The sequence below is a fragment of the Elephantulus edwardii genome, unplaced genomic scaffold (genome assembly GCF_000299155.1).
Source record: "Elephantulus edwardii isolate Elephantulus edwardi_28Jun2011 unplaced genomic scaffold, EleEdw1.0 scaffold00374, whole genome shotgun sequence".
NCBI lineage: Eukaryota > Metazoa > Chordata > Mammalia > Macroscelidea > Macroscelididae > Elephantulus > Elephantulus edwardii.
The window spans coordinates 1,416,321-1,430,708 of record NW_006400124.1 but is presented as its reverse complement, the minus strand read 5'-3'; the positions used below and the strand labels follow the sequence as shown (position 1 = coordinate 1,430,708).

General features: G+C 53.0%; 1 protein-coding gene across 1 annotated transcript; it reads left to right on the top strand.

Moving 5' to 3' along the window:
* The first annotated feature begins 3,646 nt into the window (after positions 1 to 3,646).
* CREB3L3 (cAMP responsive element binding protein 3-like 3) lies at positions 3,647 to 13,113 on the top strand. The gene is made up of 9 exons (XM_006902164.1): positions 3,647 to 3,775; positions 4,124 to 4,421; positions 5,476 to 5,594; positions 7,252 to 7,389; positions 8,040 to 8,146; positions 10,042 to 10,110; positions 12,178 to 12,262; positions 12,414 to 12,510; positions 12,662 to 13,113. Exons 1-9 carry the CDS (start codon positions 3,647 to 3,649, stop codon positions 13,111 to 13,113), a joined length of 1,494 nt encoding a protein of 497 aa, XP_006902226.1.
* The last annotated feature ends 1,275 nt before the right edge of the window (positions 13,114 to 14,388 follow it).

Below are 14,388 nucleotides of genomic sequence, written 5' to 3'. Positions count from 1 at the left end.
AAAACCCAGTTGGGGGCCAGCTGTGGGTTGGTTTTGACCCCATGGCACAACAACAACAGTGACCCCGGCTGTCACACGGAGCGATGTCTCTGACTTACAGGATCCTTGGAGGACAGAGGAGAAGGGCCTCCCATGGGTCCCCAGGGCTCCATCTTTACAGAAGCCACTGCTCATCTTCCTCCAATGGAGCAGCTGGTAGACTACTGACCTTTTGGTGGGTGGGCCTTCGCTTAATCCACACCACCATCGGGGCTCCTTGAAATGCCCCCCGCCATCACCAACGTCCCTTGGGGTGCAGCTCCTGTGACAGTGCACTGATGCATTTCTTTTCTCCAATATCGAGTCCGTCACAGTCCCCACCAGCTGCCCCTAATTCCTGCTCCTGACAGTACTGTAAGGTTGACAAACACCGATTTTCACAAGCAAATCACCAGGCCTTTCTTCCGAGGGCCTTTAGGTGGTCTTGAGCACACAACCTCTCTGTTAGCGGCTGAACATGCCCACTGCCCAGGACCTGCTGACACTTGGGAGGCTCTTGCTAAATTCCCATGACCTTCATCCATGGCGATCATAAACATATCCAGGCTGTGAATTCCTGGGGAGTGCCGAGGATGCTGTCATCACCACTTGAACGTAGCATTGTGTCCAGAACACAGAAGGCAAAGGAAGAGCTCCCGGAGCACCTGCTGTGTGCCAAGCAACATCTCAGACACGGGGACCCAGCCCCGAATGAGACACACTCTTCTTGGACCCTGAAATAGTCACACGGAGTTCTGATGGCACAATGGTTTAACACTTGGCTGCTACGATGAAGACTGGGGCGTTGAATTCTCCCAGGGGCTCAAGAGAAAAAGCCCAGGTGATCTGTGATCTGCTCCTGTAAATACAATGGCTGAGGGGTCTCAGTGGGGCAGCTCTCCTCTGCCACGTGCATCAGCGTGGACCGTGGTGCCCACCACCACCACAGTCAAGTGGTGGGAGAGGAGACAGAAAAAAAGGCAATAAATAAAGTCTCAAATAGTGAGGAGCTCTGTTAATACCATCATGGAGCCTCTGGTGGCACAGATGTTTAACCACTCAAATATTGGCTGTAACTTTGGCACTTTGACTCTCCCCAGAAGTGCCTCGGAAGAAAAGCCTGGTGATCCATTTCTGAACAGATACACTCTGTATCCAGGGGATGGCTAACAGGAATATTTCCTGCCTCTGTAACACCCTAATGTTACTTTCTTACTGTGCTTTTGTGTCTTTATGGTGTCATGTTACTTTGTTACTGTGCTTGTGTGTTACTATGGTGCTGAAGTTAGATTTCAAATAGCTGTAGGGTCCAGTTTCGGAGGTGCTTCCAGACAAAGGCAGACTAGGAAGAAAGGCCTAGAATCTGCTTCAGAAAGGTCACAGCTTTGAAAATCCCATGAAGCCCAATTCCATGTCACACACGCTGGCCACCCTGAGTGGGAATTGGTGTGACTGCAAATTAACAAGCTCCGAGCCTTCTTCCCTGGGACTTGGATGAGTCTGACTCATAGGGACATCAGGTCTCCAAAGCTGTCTTTTGGAGAGACATGCAGCCTTTCGGTGAGCAGAGCAACATGCTACAGATCATGCCACCAGGCGCCTCTTGTGCACATATTGATAGAGAGTTGGGAGGGGATGGGGCTACCAGGAGAGCTCTCTGCAGAGGGACAAGCAAGTGCAAAGGCCGTGAGGCGGCCTAATCAGTACATTTTGACAAAGAGCAACAGACGATGCTAGAAGGAATGGGTGGTGTGGATTTGGTCATGAAGGACTCGGGGGCGGCCCTGAAGGGTGGGTATGAGGTTGACAGTGGGCTAGGGGAGGGCATTCCCGGCAGCCTCAATGATGACCAGCTCCCGCAATGGCCTGGGCAGCCCTTTGGTTTTGTCAGTCCTGGGAGTGGACGCTCCAGCCAGCGCCCGCAGGCCACCCTGGAACCTGACGTCCGGCGACTCCAAAGAGAGGCAGTCCTGTAAGTAGGGTAGAGGTCAAGGCAGAGTGAGGCGCCCAGACTTCGGCCTTTGCCCCCAGCTACCTGGAAAAGCACAAGCCTGAGATAATGGTCTCCCCTCCCGTCCCCCAGCCTGGCCCCATGTCACTGGCCCTTGGCCCTGTCCGTTCACCCTGTCCGCCAATCGGCACGTGGGGGTGGGCTGGGAGTGCCCAGGGACTATTTCAGCATCCTTGGGGGTGGTGACAATCAGTGAGAACTTGGAGGCCTTGGAGCTCTTTGGTGGGGTGGGCGCCGCTGAGCAGAGACCTGGGAAGTGGCTGGAGAAGAATCTGGCTCACGAATGGGGATTTAGCAGCCTTCGGAAAGGTGAGCCTAGTCCCATTGAACAGACGGGAAAACTGAGGCCCAGAGAGAAAAAGCTGTGGCCAAGATTGGCCTACAGCCTGGGTGGCTCTTGCTCTAAGTGTCCTCCTGGGAGAGGGGCCTCGAGCAGGTGTGGGGACAGCTAGATCCGTCAGCCCCGAGGGACCCATGGAAGGGGCCCTGTTGGTCTTACTGCTGTCCAGCCCCTTTGGGCCCGTTCCCACTCAGCAATGCTGTGCCATAGAGAACCGACTGCCTTGGGTTTCCTGGGTGGTAGTTACATGTCTGGAAGCAGGAGCGGCATCCACTTCCTAAACCACATGCCTCTGGAAACTCTATGAACTTATAAATGTCGATAGCTGATAAATGATAGATGATAAGCTTGATAAATGTTGATAGTTGTAGAGGGGCTTCAGGCCTTTTGTTCATAGGGTTGCTGTGAGTCATCCTCGACTCAAAGGCAATCAACAACAATTACGTGTCAGGGAGCTCTGGTGGCTCAGTGGTAAGAAGCTGCTCTGTTAACCCAAAGGCACTGGGTTTGAATCCACCAGCTGCTCCATGGGAGAAACATGGCCAATCTCCTCCAGTGCCAATTATAGCCTGTAATACTCCCTGGAGGGTCAGCTACGAGTTGGTTCCATCTCAAGGGTCCATAACAACTACATGTTGGTCAGCTAACCTGAAGGTTGGTGGTTCATGTCCCCCAGTCCCTCCACAGGAGAATGAAGAGGCTACTGTTTGGATTTATTCTCAGATATCTGGGGGAGCGTCGCCAGGTGTCGATGGCAGGGGTTTGGCTTTTTGTTTGATTGTCTTTTAGATTAATCTGCTGGTTACAGAAAACTGCTCACCACAGGCTGGCCAGTGGTGTAAGCCCACCAGCCTGGTCCATGGGGCAAGATGGGGTGGTCTGCTTCCATGGCCATGGCCACGTCTGGGCAGCCCCGCTCTGTCCTTTGTCCTTCAGGCTCGCTAGGAGCTGGAAGCCACACTGCTCTGTGGGGTTTTGCTTTTTAAAGGCATCTTTGCAGGAACAGGTCTCCAGCTCTTTCCTCCGCTGAGTCACTGGGGTGGGTTTGAATCACCAGCCTGGAGCTCACAGCTGAGGGCTGGACCCCTGACCCACAGCACACCTTCCATTGTCTAAACAGACTGCCTTTCACCGCTGGAAGCCTAGGGGCTCTGCCCAGCCCTGGGCCCAGCAGGGGGAACTGGTCCGAGGGGCCTGCCAGGTGCTAGGGAGGTGGGTGTGAAGAGGTGGGAGGACAAGGGTCCAAGTGGCCCTCACGCCTGCCCCTCCCCACCCAGATGGCCTCCCCTGCCTGTCCCCTGGGTCCCATGGACAGCCTGGAGCTCCTGGACCTCCTGTTTGACCGGCAGGATGGCGTCCTGAGGCATGTCGAGCTGGGCGAGAGCTGGGAACAGACTGAGGACCAGGTGAGGCCCCTGCAAGCACCCTGGCTCCACACTCCCCTCAGCCTCCTCCGGCTGCAGTGGGAAGGGGGCCAGAGGGAGCAGCTGAGCTCCAGGTTGTGGGAAGGACACTGAGGGGTCAGAGCAGAGGGCATTGCACTGGGGTGATCCTCTCATCACTCAGGGGTGACCCTGTCATCATACTGGGGTGAATCTCTCATCACTCAGGGGTGACCCTGTCATCACACTGGGGTGAATCTCTCATCAGTCTGGGGTGGCCCTGTCATCACACTGGGATGACCCTGTCATCATATTGGGGTGGCCTTGTCATCACAGGTGACCGACCGCCTCATTCCTGCTCCTGTCCAGCAGATCCAGCCGTGCCCTGATCCTGATGACTTCCTTTCGTCCATCTTGGGCTCCAGAGACTCAGTGTCCAGCTCTCCACTTTGGTCCCCTGCAGCCAGTGACAGTGGTATCTCAGATGACCTACCTTCTGACCCCCAAGACACCCCTCCACGCAATGGGCCTGCCGCTGCTTCCACAGGAGGCCACCTCCCTGGACCTGGCAAGGGGCTGTGCCCCTCCTATGGTCCTGGTCTCCACTGCCCTGCCAGGCCCCCAGGACCAGTGACCCCACTGCTCGAGTCCTCTGTGGCCATAGACGTGGGTAAGTTCTGCGGAGTGTCTGCCGACAGCTCTCACTCTCTTGTGTAACATTATAATTGCCCTCAGAGGTGTGTGCAACTGTGAGCCCATTTTCCAGATGGTAGTACTGAGTCCCCATGAGGTTAGAGCCCGAACTTCAGTGTTCTTGAAGCAGGAGTGCATCTCCCTCATCTTCGTGCCCCTATACGTGGCTCGCAGTAGATGTACAATAAGAACGTGTGGTTTTAGGGGTCCCAGGTCTCAGGGTACCCCTTCTAGACCTGAAGAAAGGGGACACATGAAGACATTCCCAGAAGATCAGTAATGATAATAATTTCCTTGGAATACTGGCCGAGCGCTCTTGGGGTACCTGGCTCAGCACTCCAACTGGAGATAAGTGCCCTGTGGTATCTTTCATCCACTGAACCTCGTACTTGAGGGGACTTTCTGGTTCCATTATTGAGGCGATGAGCCCAAGATTCAGAGAGGGAGCTGAGCCCAGGCTGCACGGTGTGCTCTTGAGCTGCCCTACTGTGTGCCAAACCCCGGGAGGGAGGGAGTGGTGAGCCAGACCTCGCCCCTGCCCCCTTCCCGAGATAAGGCCTGGCCCCGATAACAGCCACTCCCTCTCGGGTTGGCAGTGGGTCCCTTGGGAGTGTCCCCACTCTTCTTTGACCTTGTGGGACAGACCAGGACATACCCTGATGGATTTGAGTTTCCCTTTTACATCAAGGTGGGGGGACTGAGGCACTGATGGGGGGCTATCCTTTTCAGTTCTGGCACTAGGGATCCCCAAGTTCTGCTAAAAGCTAGAGTTCTCAAGTGCTAAGCATATTGGGGCTCAATCAGCCTCAAAGAGTCTTCCTGGTGGAGGTATGAGATAGGGTTCGGCCAGGGAGCTTTCCCAGAAAAGGAAGAGGAGGAAGGAGAGAAAAGAACTAGGGCTCAATCTGGGAGGCTTCCTGGAGGAGGAAGGAAAAGCTAAGGGACAATCAGGGTGTCTTCCTGGAGGAGGAGGAAGCTGTGAGCTCAGCCACCCACCGAGCCCCTCTCTGTTCCTGTGTCCACCCGGTCAGACATGTGGGGCACGGGAGGATGCCTGTACACGGAGGAGCAGGTCGAGCTGTCCAACTCGCCCACACGCTATGACCTCACAGTGAAAGAACTTCTCCTGTCGGGGAACAGCGGAGACCTGGTGAGCGCTGCCTCCCCAGCTCCAAGGGTGTTGGAGTTGGGAGGGCTGCTGGGGTTCCTGAGGCTCCAGTCAATTCCCCCATTCCTGAGATGGGAGAGGGGCTGGGATTCGCCCATGGCCACATCCAGTGTGAGTCTGTGGACTGCAGTCCTGGGTGCTCCATCTCCTGGGCTTAGGGCCTCGCTTAGTGGCTGTGGCTGTGACTAACAGTGATCCCCACACCGCAGAGCCCAAAGGCACCATGGCCTGTCCCCCCTCACCCCCAGACCAGCTGGGGAGCAGATCACAGTGAGGACAGGGGCATTATGACCCATGAGCTTTTTCACTTGATGACTGTCAGAAGCCAACTGCCAGGCCTTTCTTCCTAGTCATCTTAACCTGAAAGTTCTGCCTCTTAGCAATGTGCAGGCCTGCATGGACAGGGTGGTGATGTACATCTGGTGCACTGGCTGGGAATCGAACCCAGGTCCCCTCATGAGAGGTGAGAATTCTACCACTGCTCCACAGATCCCCTCTTGGCATGTAGCATGTGCTCAATAAATGGTTACTGAAACAACTATGAAATATCATCTCACACCAGTAAGAATAGCAAAATTCAACAGAGCAGCAAACAACAAATGCTGGTGAGGATGTGGAGAAACTGGAACCCTTATTCACTGTTAGAGGGAGTATAAAATGCAACCATTATGGAAGGCAGTATGACACTTTTTCAAAAAGTTGGAAATAGAAATACCGTTTGACCCAGCAATTCCACTACTGGGAATATACCATAAAGAAATCACAGCTGTCACCCAAACAGATATATGCACACCCATGTTTATCACTGCATTGTTCACAATAGCGAAGAGATGGAAACAACCCAAGTGTCTATCAACAAATGAATAGAGAAGCTGTGGTATATTCACACAATGGAATACTATGCAACACTGAAAAACAAGGAACTCATAGAATATTAAAAATGGGTGACCATGGAGGATATTATGCTGAGTGAAATATCTCAATCATAAAAAGACAAATACTGCATAGGGCCACTGTTGTAAAATAGGAGTGACATGGGGGTGGAGAGGAAACTAAGAAAAGAGGGGATAAATGATGTACACTGCATTGAAACAGATGAGGATAGAACTGCTTAAAACGAATATATGATTAGGTTTTATTCATGACAAGAGTCCAGAATAAGAGCTGCATAGTAAAGTGGACGGGGGATGGCAGGGGGGATTGTACAACAATGAAAGAATTTTCTTTTCAAAGAGAAAAGCAAACTTGGGGGCAGGGCAGGGAGGAAAATGTGCAACAATGAATGAATGGAAAGCCAAGTTCTGTATAAAATATCATTAAAATCTCAAAAAAAGGGTCATAGGTACTCTCTACTTTAAAATAAATGGTTACTGAATAGTTCTTTATCTGATGAAAGGATAGGCTTGTTCACACATCATTCTGCATTTATAAGGATATTGTACAAATAGCACACATTCCTGGAAGGAGAATTCCTGGAACAAAAGGTTCTATCCTGGCTGTTTTGGGTCCCCTTGCCAGTGGGGACTCTGCAGAGCCTGAATCGGGTGCTTCTCAAATCAGACACTCCTCTGATTTCCTGGAGGCTCAGCTCAGCTGTGAGTCTTCACGCCTCCAACTTAATCGCCTGTTTTGACCCTAGCAACAGCATCACCTGGCAGCCCCTCACCTGATGCGACCTGCACCTGGGCACTCCCAGGAGCTGGTGTTGACAGAGGACGAGAAGAAACTGCTAGCCAAAGAAGGCATCACTCTGCCCACCCAGCTGCCCCTCACCAAGGCGAGTTGGTGGGGTCCCTGCCTCTGGGCCTCTCCCCCCCCCTTTCCTAAAGCTTCCTGCCCACCTTGTTGCTCCTGGGTCCCACGGATTCGAGTCTGACTCACAGCGCCTCCACGTGGCAGAATAGAACATGCGGGCTTTCTTGGTCGTCATCTTTATAGAAGGAACTTTAATGGCTCAATTTAACTAGGAGGTTGGTGGTTCAAGTCGAGCAGATGTTCCAAAGGGAAAAACACCTGGTGGTCTGCTCCAGTGAAAACGACAGCCTTGAAAACCCATGATGCCGTTCTACTCTGTGCATGAGGTCACTAAGTGTCAGAATCAACTCAATAGCTCCCAACATCTACTGGTTCAACCTTGGGGTTGAGGTGCTGGTTTTGATACGGCCACAAGGTGGTGCAGTTGTACCAGGACCTGGAGTCCGGTAACCAGTCACTACTTGGAAAGACTTACTGAAACCCAGGAGCCTCCTAGAGATTCCTGACAAATTCTGGGAGAGGAGAGCTGGTCTTTGGTTTGAGTCATCACCACCAGTCTGTCCCACCTCTTACCCCTCACACCAATCCCCTGGGTCTGGGATGACTCACGTGGAAAAGGATGGTGTGAAGCCTCCATCCGCTCTGACCCCAGACTCACTTTCATTATAACAGTATGAGGAGCGAGTGCTGAAAAAAATCCGCCGGAAAATTCGGAACAAACAGTCAGCTCAAGAAAGCAGGAAGAAGAAGAAGGAATATATCGATTGCCTGGAGACTCGGTAATGGGGGGGGGGGAGGGCTGAGTCTCTCGCTCCAGGGGAAACTGAGGCCCCATAGGAAGAAACAGGACTAGGATCACAGGTTTTAGGACTTGACACAATTAGAGCTGTTTCTTCTCTGGGAGGGAGTGTTTTTCATACTGATTGCAAAGAGATAGAAAAGATACCTTAAGAAGACATGGGACAAGGGGGTCCTTGCAGCTCCTAGAAAATGTGACCCCTTAAAGAACAAGGTATTGCCCACTCTGTCCTGACTCTACCTGAAAACAGAACATGCATTTCTTCTCTAAAGCAGTTAAGAGTCCTCAGAGCTGTCTTCTTGGGGTTCAGGGGGAGAAGGCAGTTCATTTTCAGAACTTCCTCAACTTAAAAACTGGACACCAAAGTCCAAGCCCATCACCTCTCTCTTAGCTCATTTAAGATACTGAGGGGACTGGCTGCTCATAATTCTTGAATAGAAACCCAAAAAGTGCATTACTGATGTTACAGGTCTATTTGGGTTTTCTATTTCTTCTTGAGTCTGCTTTGGGATGTGATAGTTCTCTGAGAACTTGTCCATTTTAAACTTACTGACATAAAATTGTTCGTATTCTCCTATTATTGTTTCACCTCTGTGATATCTGTAGTTCTGCCTTCTTTTTAATTTCCTAGGTTGCTTATTCGTGCCTTCTATCTTTCTGCCTCTTTTGGTTCTTCATCTTTCTAGAAGTTTGTCTATTTTTGTGTACTTCTTGAAGAAAGGATTCCTGGCCCCCTCTTCATTATATTTTTGTTTTGTATTTTAATGATTTCTACTTTTGGGAGTGTTAGACTGTTGTTCTTCTGCTCGTTTTTACGTGAGTGTGTTCCAGTCATGAAACTCTAAATTAGAGATATACAGTGTCCTCTCACGACCACATTTACTGAATCCCATACATTTTTATTTTCACTTCTGCCATCATAATCTGGTCCTCTGTACCTTCTAATTTATATGATGAATTCATCTTTGTCCCATGAGTTTTTTTGAAAGAGGCTCATCCAGTGGGGGATTTCTTCTCTTCCCTGCTGGCTATATGTTCACTTTCTGGAAGGTGACCCCAGAGCTTCAGCATCTCCCTGGAGAACAAAGAATCTCATCTGCCTCCCATGATATGTATAAAATCAAGAGTCTCAAGTTTCAAGATGGAGATGTGTCCCAAAGCTTCTAATCTGTGGCCTACAGTGAGCCTCTGGCCTCCCATCTTTGTCCTCCATGTTCCATGACCTCTGCCTTTAAATAGAGACACTAACTCAATGTCCTCTCCATGCATACATGCTCTCATTCCTGACTTGACCATCTCAGGCCCATATTTGAGAAGTCTGGGCCCTGACAACATTCAGGATGTATACAGAATGGAAAAAGAAGGGCCCCCAGGCTGTACTCCAGAACCTTAGAGAGAATGACCCCCAATGTTCTTCTTTAAAGTAAAATCTAATTCTCTGATGGTTGTGGTTTCCTGTCATTCTCGCAATCACTATGTGATCTCAGTCATCGTCTCCCCATTTTACAGATGTGAGAGCTGAGATCAGAGGATTGGAGGGTTCAAGGTCATGGGGCGGGTCAGGATTGAAATGCAAGTCTCCTTGGACTCCCAGCCACCGCTAGGCCATTTCATAACTAACACTGCCTGAGTTTGGCATTCTATAGTCCCAATCCTGACCTTCAGACTTGAGTGGACTCCCCACATCAATGTAGAAATGAGACCTGGTGGCCAGGCAGACACGAGTTTAAATCCCATCTCTGTCACGATCTCTCTGGGTGAACTTGGACAGGTTATTTCCACTCCCTGGGGTTGGGTTCCCTCATTAGGAGGAAGCCAGCTGTGCCAGGCAATGACAGGCACCTTCTGACTGTCACCGTGATGCTGTCCTTGCAGGATGTCTGCGTGCACCGCCCAGAACCAGGAGCTGCAGAGGAAGGTCTTGCATCTTGAGAAGCAGAACCTGTGAGTCTGGGTCCCCCAAGGACAACAAGAACGGGGGGTGGGGGCAGCTCTCGACTCTGTTGCAGGAGAAGGGGACAAGGTGGGGCATTCTTCATGGTGACAGGGAATAGGAGGGAGTACCAGCTCAGACACTCGCTGCTGAAGTGGAAGCTGCACTGAGGAGCAGGTCTGGATTGGACTCGGAGCACTGACGGATGTGTCCCCTAGGGGAAGGCAGCTCCAGGTGGGGGAAATGGATGTGCAAAGGTCCTGAGGCTAGAAGTGCAATGGATGAGAAAATGACAAATGACTCTATCAGAGGGTGTATTTATTCCATGCATTCAGTCACTATGTCTAGAATGTTCTAGAACACTACGGAAAATAGGACACTCTATCTGTTCTGCACCATGTAGTGTTCTGGACATGGCAGGCACGCTGTTGTGAGTTGCCTGTAACTCACGGTGACCCCTCCTGTGTAGAGCAGAACTGCTCCAAGACTGTGACCTTTCGGGAGCCAATCCGCCTGGGCCTTTCTTCCAAAGCATCTCTGGATGGATTTAAACCATCAACCATCCAGCTGGGAGTCGAGTACTTAAACATTTGTCCTACTCAGGACAATGGATTTGAACCATCAACCACCCAGCTGGGAGTCAAGTACTTAAACATTTGTCCTACTCAGGACAAGGAACAAAAAGCATCCACAGCCCAACCCACCGGTCATCGAGTTGATCCGGACTCATAGCGACCCCACAGGACAGAGCAGAATTGCCCCAGAGTTCCCCGGACTAGTGGTCTTCCTTCACGGCCACATCTTCCTCCTTCCTGCAGAGCAGCCAGTGGGTTTGAACTCATGCTGTGGTTGGCAGCGAATGCCTTAACTACAGCCTCACCAGAGCTCCTCAAAGCACCTGTGGTAATGAACACAGCCAACTCAATCCTCCCAACACGAGGGAATATAAACAAGGCGAACGGTATACAAGAGCGCTGCATTTCCCGCAGACGGCCAGAACAAACACGTATGTCTCAGAGAAGGTGCAGCCAGAACGCTCCCTGCAGGCAAAGATGGTGAAGCTTCATCTCTCAGACTTCGGGCATGTTGCTAGGAGAGGCTATTCCTTAGAAGGGGACAGCGTGCTTAGAAAGGTGGAGGGTCAGCGGAAGAGAGGAAGACCCTCAACGCGAAGGACTGATACATTAACTGCAGCGATGGGCTTGAGTGTCAGAGACAGTGAGGCTGACACAGGACAGCACAGGGTTCATGTCTGTGCACAGGGTCACTGCACTATGAGTCGTACTCGACTTGACGGCACATCACAACAGTAAGTTAAGACAAATTTATCAAGCGAGGTGAAGAGCTGGAGGGATGAGACTGTTTCCCACAGGGAGGTGAGAGCCCAGGACAGGGAGCGGGAAGTCAAAGGGGCCGATTCCGATTTGGTAAGAGCCCTCTGGCTGCTGTGTGGAGTGTGAACGCTAGGGGGCAGCAGAGGCTGGCCAAAGTGTCCAGTGGCCTGGCTGGAGAGGAGAAGAGGAAGTGGAAGAAAAGTGGATGAGAAGTCTGAGGAAGATCTGCTAAAGCAATGAGGGGGATGGAAAAATATCACTCTCACACACACACACACACACACACACACACACACACACACACACACACACACACTCCCAAGACTGTCAAGTTGATTCCAACTCATTCAGACAGCCTGGAGCTAGCTGCTCCTTAGGGCTTCCAAGACGTGACTGTCAACCTGCTGGTAGGTTTGAACTTTAGGTTAATGGCCTAATACTTAACCCACTGTGCTACCAAGAACTTAAAAAAACCACAACAACCCAACCCTTATGGCCCATCGTGTGACAACTGACTCAGAGCTGTCTCTCTAGCTCTTTTTGGAGGTTGTCTGCCCACTTTCCGCTTGTGCGGCTGCTGGTGGATTCGAACCACCAGAGAGGCACCGTCTTGACAGTAGCAGTGCAACCGTCCACTCACTGTGCTACCAGATGCCAGCGAGGAGGCTGGGTGTCAGACATCCGGGAAGCTGGGGGCGGGCAGGAATGGGCAGGCAGCTGAACGAGGCCTCCCTGTCCCTCAAGGTCATTGCTGGAGCAGCTGAAGAAACTTCAAGCCCTCGTGGTCCAGTCCAGCAGCAAGTCTGTCCAGGCGGGGACCTGCATAGCGGTGAGTCAGGGCCCAGCCGCACTGGGGGGTGGTGGTGGTGGTGGGGTGTCTCTGGCCTGGCGGGGCCTGGCCTGGGTTTCTCTGCCTAGGAGATGTGCATGCTCGCAGGGGAGGGGGAGGGATGGGGTGACCCCGCCCCCATCTCCGCCAGGTCCTGCTGCTGTCCTTTGCCCTCATCGTCCTCCCCTCCATCAGCCCCTTCACCCCCAACAAAGCCAAGAGCCCCGGGGACTTCACACCCGTGAGAGGTACGTGGGCCTGGGATGACCCCCCTGACCCTGTGCCCCTGAGGGAGACGGGGAAGCCCCTGCCTCACTGTTCCTAGTAATTGTATGGTGATGGAAGAGAGGCAGGGCCGCCCCCACATGCTCCCCTTAAACCTCCACAACCTTCCTCCAGTCTTCTCCAGAACACTGCACAACGACGCCGCATCCCGCGTGGCCCTCGACACCGCGCCCGGCTCCGAGCATCCAGGACCCCTGCCCAAGGCTGGTGCACCCCAAGAACAACCTCCAGGCAGCCCCAGGACCAAGGAAGGCTCCAAGCTCAAGCCAGCGCTGGACAATTCAACACTGGTGCCGGGGAACTCGACGCTGGGGAACTTGACAGTGGCATTGGACAACGGGACGTCAGCGCTGGACCCCAAGAGCCTGGTGCCAGGGGACTCGGCGGGGGCTCTGGACGACGCGACAGTGACGCTGGACAACTTGACATCGGCGCTGGACGAGACCCTGTTTCTGGGGAACTGGAAGGAGGTGCTGGGACTCACAGCCCTATTGGCCTGGGCTGTGCCTGAAGCAGGGTCCAGCACAGCACATGTGGGGCTGGAGACTGCAGGGGACGAGCTGTGATGTTGGCAGGACCGTGCCCATGCCACCTTGCCCTGGGTCCTGCAGTGGTCAGTGATGGGCACTGAGCCAGAGATGAAGCAGAGGCTTTGGCAGAAATGCCCGGGCAAGGTTACCCAAGCCCACAGCTCCACAACTAGGGACCAGAAGAGACACACGCACAGGGTCAGGGCAGAAGTGGTCATGATATCTGAGGGATACGCCTGGGGACCCAGGAGCAGAGACAGGCAGATAGGTGCAGACAACATGGGGACACAGGTAACACATATACAGAGTGACATTCACAAACACCACCAGCCACCATGTCACTTGGAAACACACACAGACATATAGATTTGCAGACCGACAGAGTTACACACATAGACACAAAGACCCGGAGAAAGAGGCAGTTACACCCCAACACATAACCCACCAACAGGCACATACTTTGGCAGATACATTCAGACAAACAGGTGCAGAACCCCTCCCCCATTTGCCTCAGTGGTCCATCGCACCTCGACCCCTCCCTGCCTCTCTCACACTCAGATAGGAGGTGACCAGCCTGCCTGCAGGGGCTGGACTCTGGTTGTTGGAGAAGCCGACTCACAATCGCCCCCCTTTCCTGAGACTGCTGTGATCCTTAATAAAGTATTTAGACAGAACGTGGTTTAACTTTAGCAGCCAGCGGTGGAAGTTGAAGTGGACTTCCGACCCTCAGGGGGAGGGCCCTGGCCAGCCCTGGGAAGGGGAGCAAGGTGGGGAGTCCCCCTGGATTCCAGGGCACAGCACGGAGGGAGGGGCCCGGCCTGGAGAGCAGGTGGGGTTACCTGGGATCCCAGGGCACAGCACCGAGAAAGGGGTCAGCCCCAGGAAGGGGAGTGAGGTGGGGGTCCCCGGGTACAGAACGGAGGGAGGGGCCCAGCCCTGGGAAGAGGAGTGAGGTGGGGAGTCCCCAGGATCCCAGGGCACAGCACCTAGAGGGGTCAGCCCTGGGAAGGGGAGTGAGGTGAAGGTCCCCGGGTCCCGGGCACAGAATGGAGGGAGGGGCCAGGCACGGGAAGGGGAGCAAGGTGAGAGTCCCTGGGATCCCAGGCCACAGCACCACACCCACTGAACTTCAGCACCTCGGAGAGCAGCCGCGGGCAGCCTGCTGGGCACACCTGTAGCTGCACCCTCAGGGGCTTGAGGGAAGTGCCCCAGGGTGGACCTGCAGGGTGCTTGCCGTGATTGATGTGGTTGCTTTTCTGAGGCGGGCTTTCTAGACAGCCCACCTGCTGATGTTAAGCAAGAAGCTGAATC

Coding starts and splice junctions, on each gene's coding strand:
- CREB3L3 (XM_006902164.1), top strand. CDS start 3,647: ATGGCCTCCCCTGCCTGTCCCCTGGGTCCCATGGACAGCCTGGAGCTC. Junction 7,390..8,039: donor CCCAGCTGCCCCTCACCAAG/GCGAGTTGGTGG, acceptor TCATTATAACAG/TATGAGGAGCGAGTGCTGAA. Junction 12,263..12,413: donor AGGCGGGGACCTGCATAGCG/GTGAGTCAGGGC, acceptor CATCTCCGCCAG/GTCCTGCTGCTGTCCTTTGC.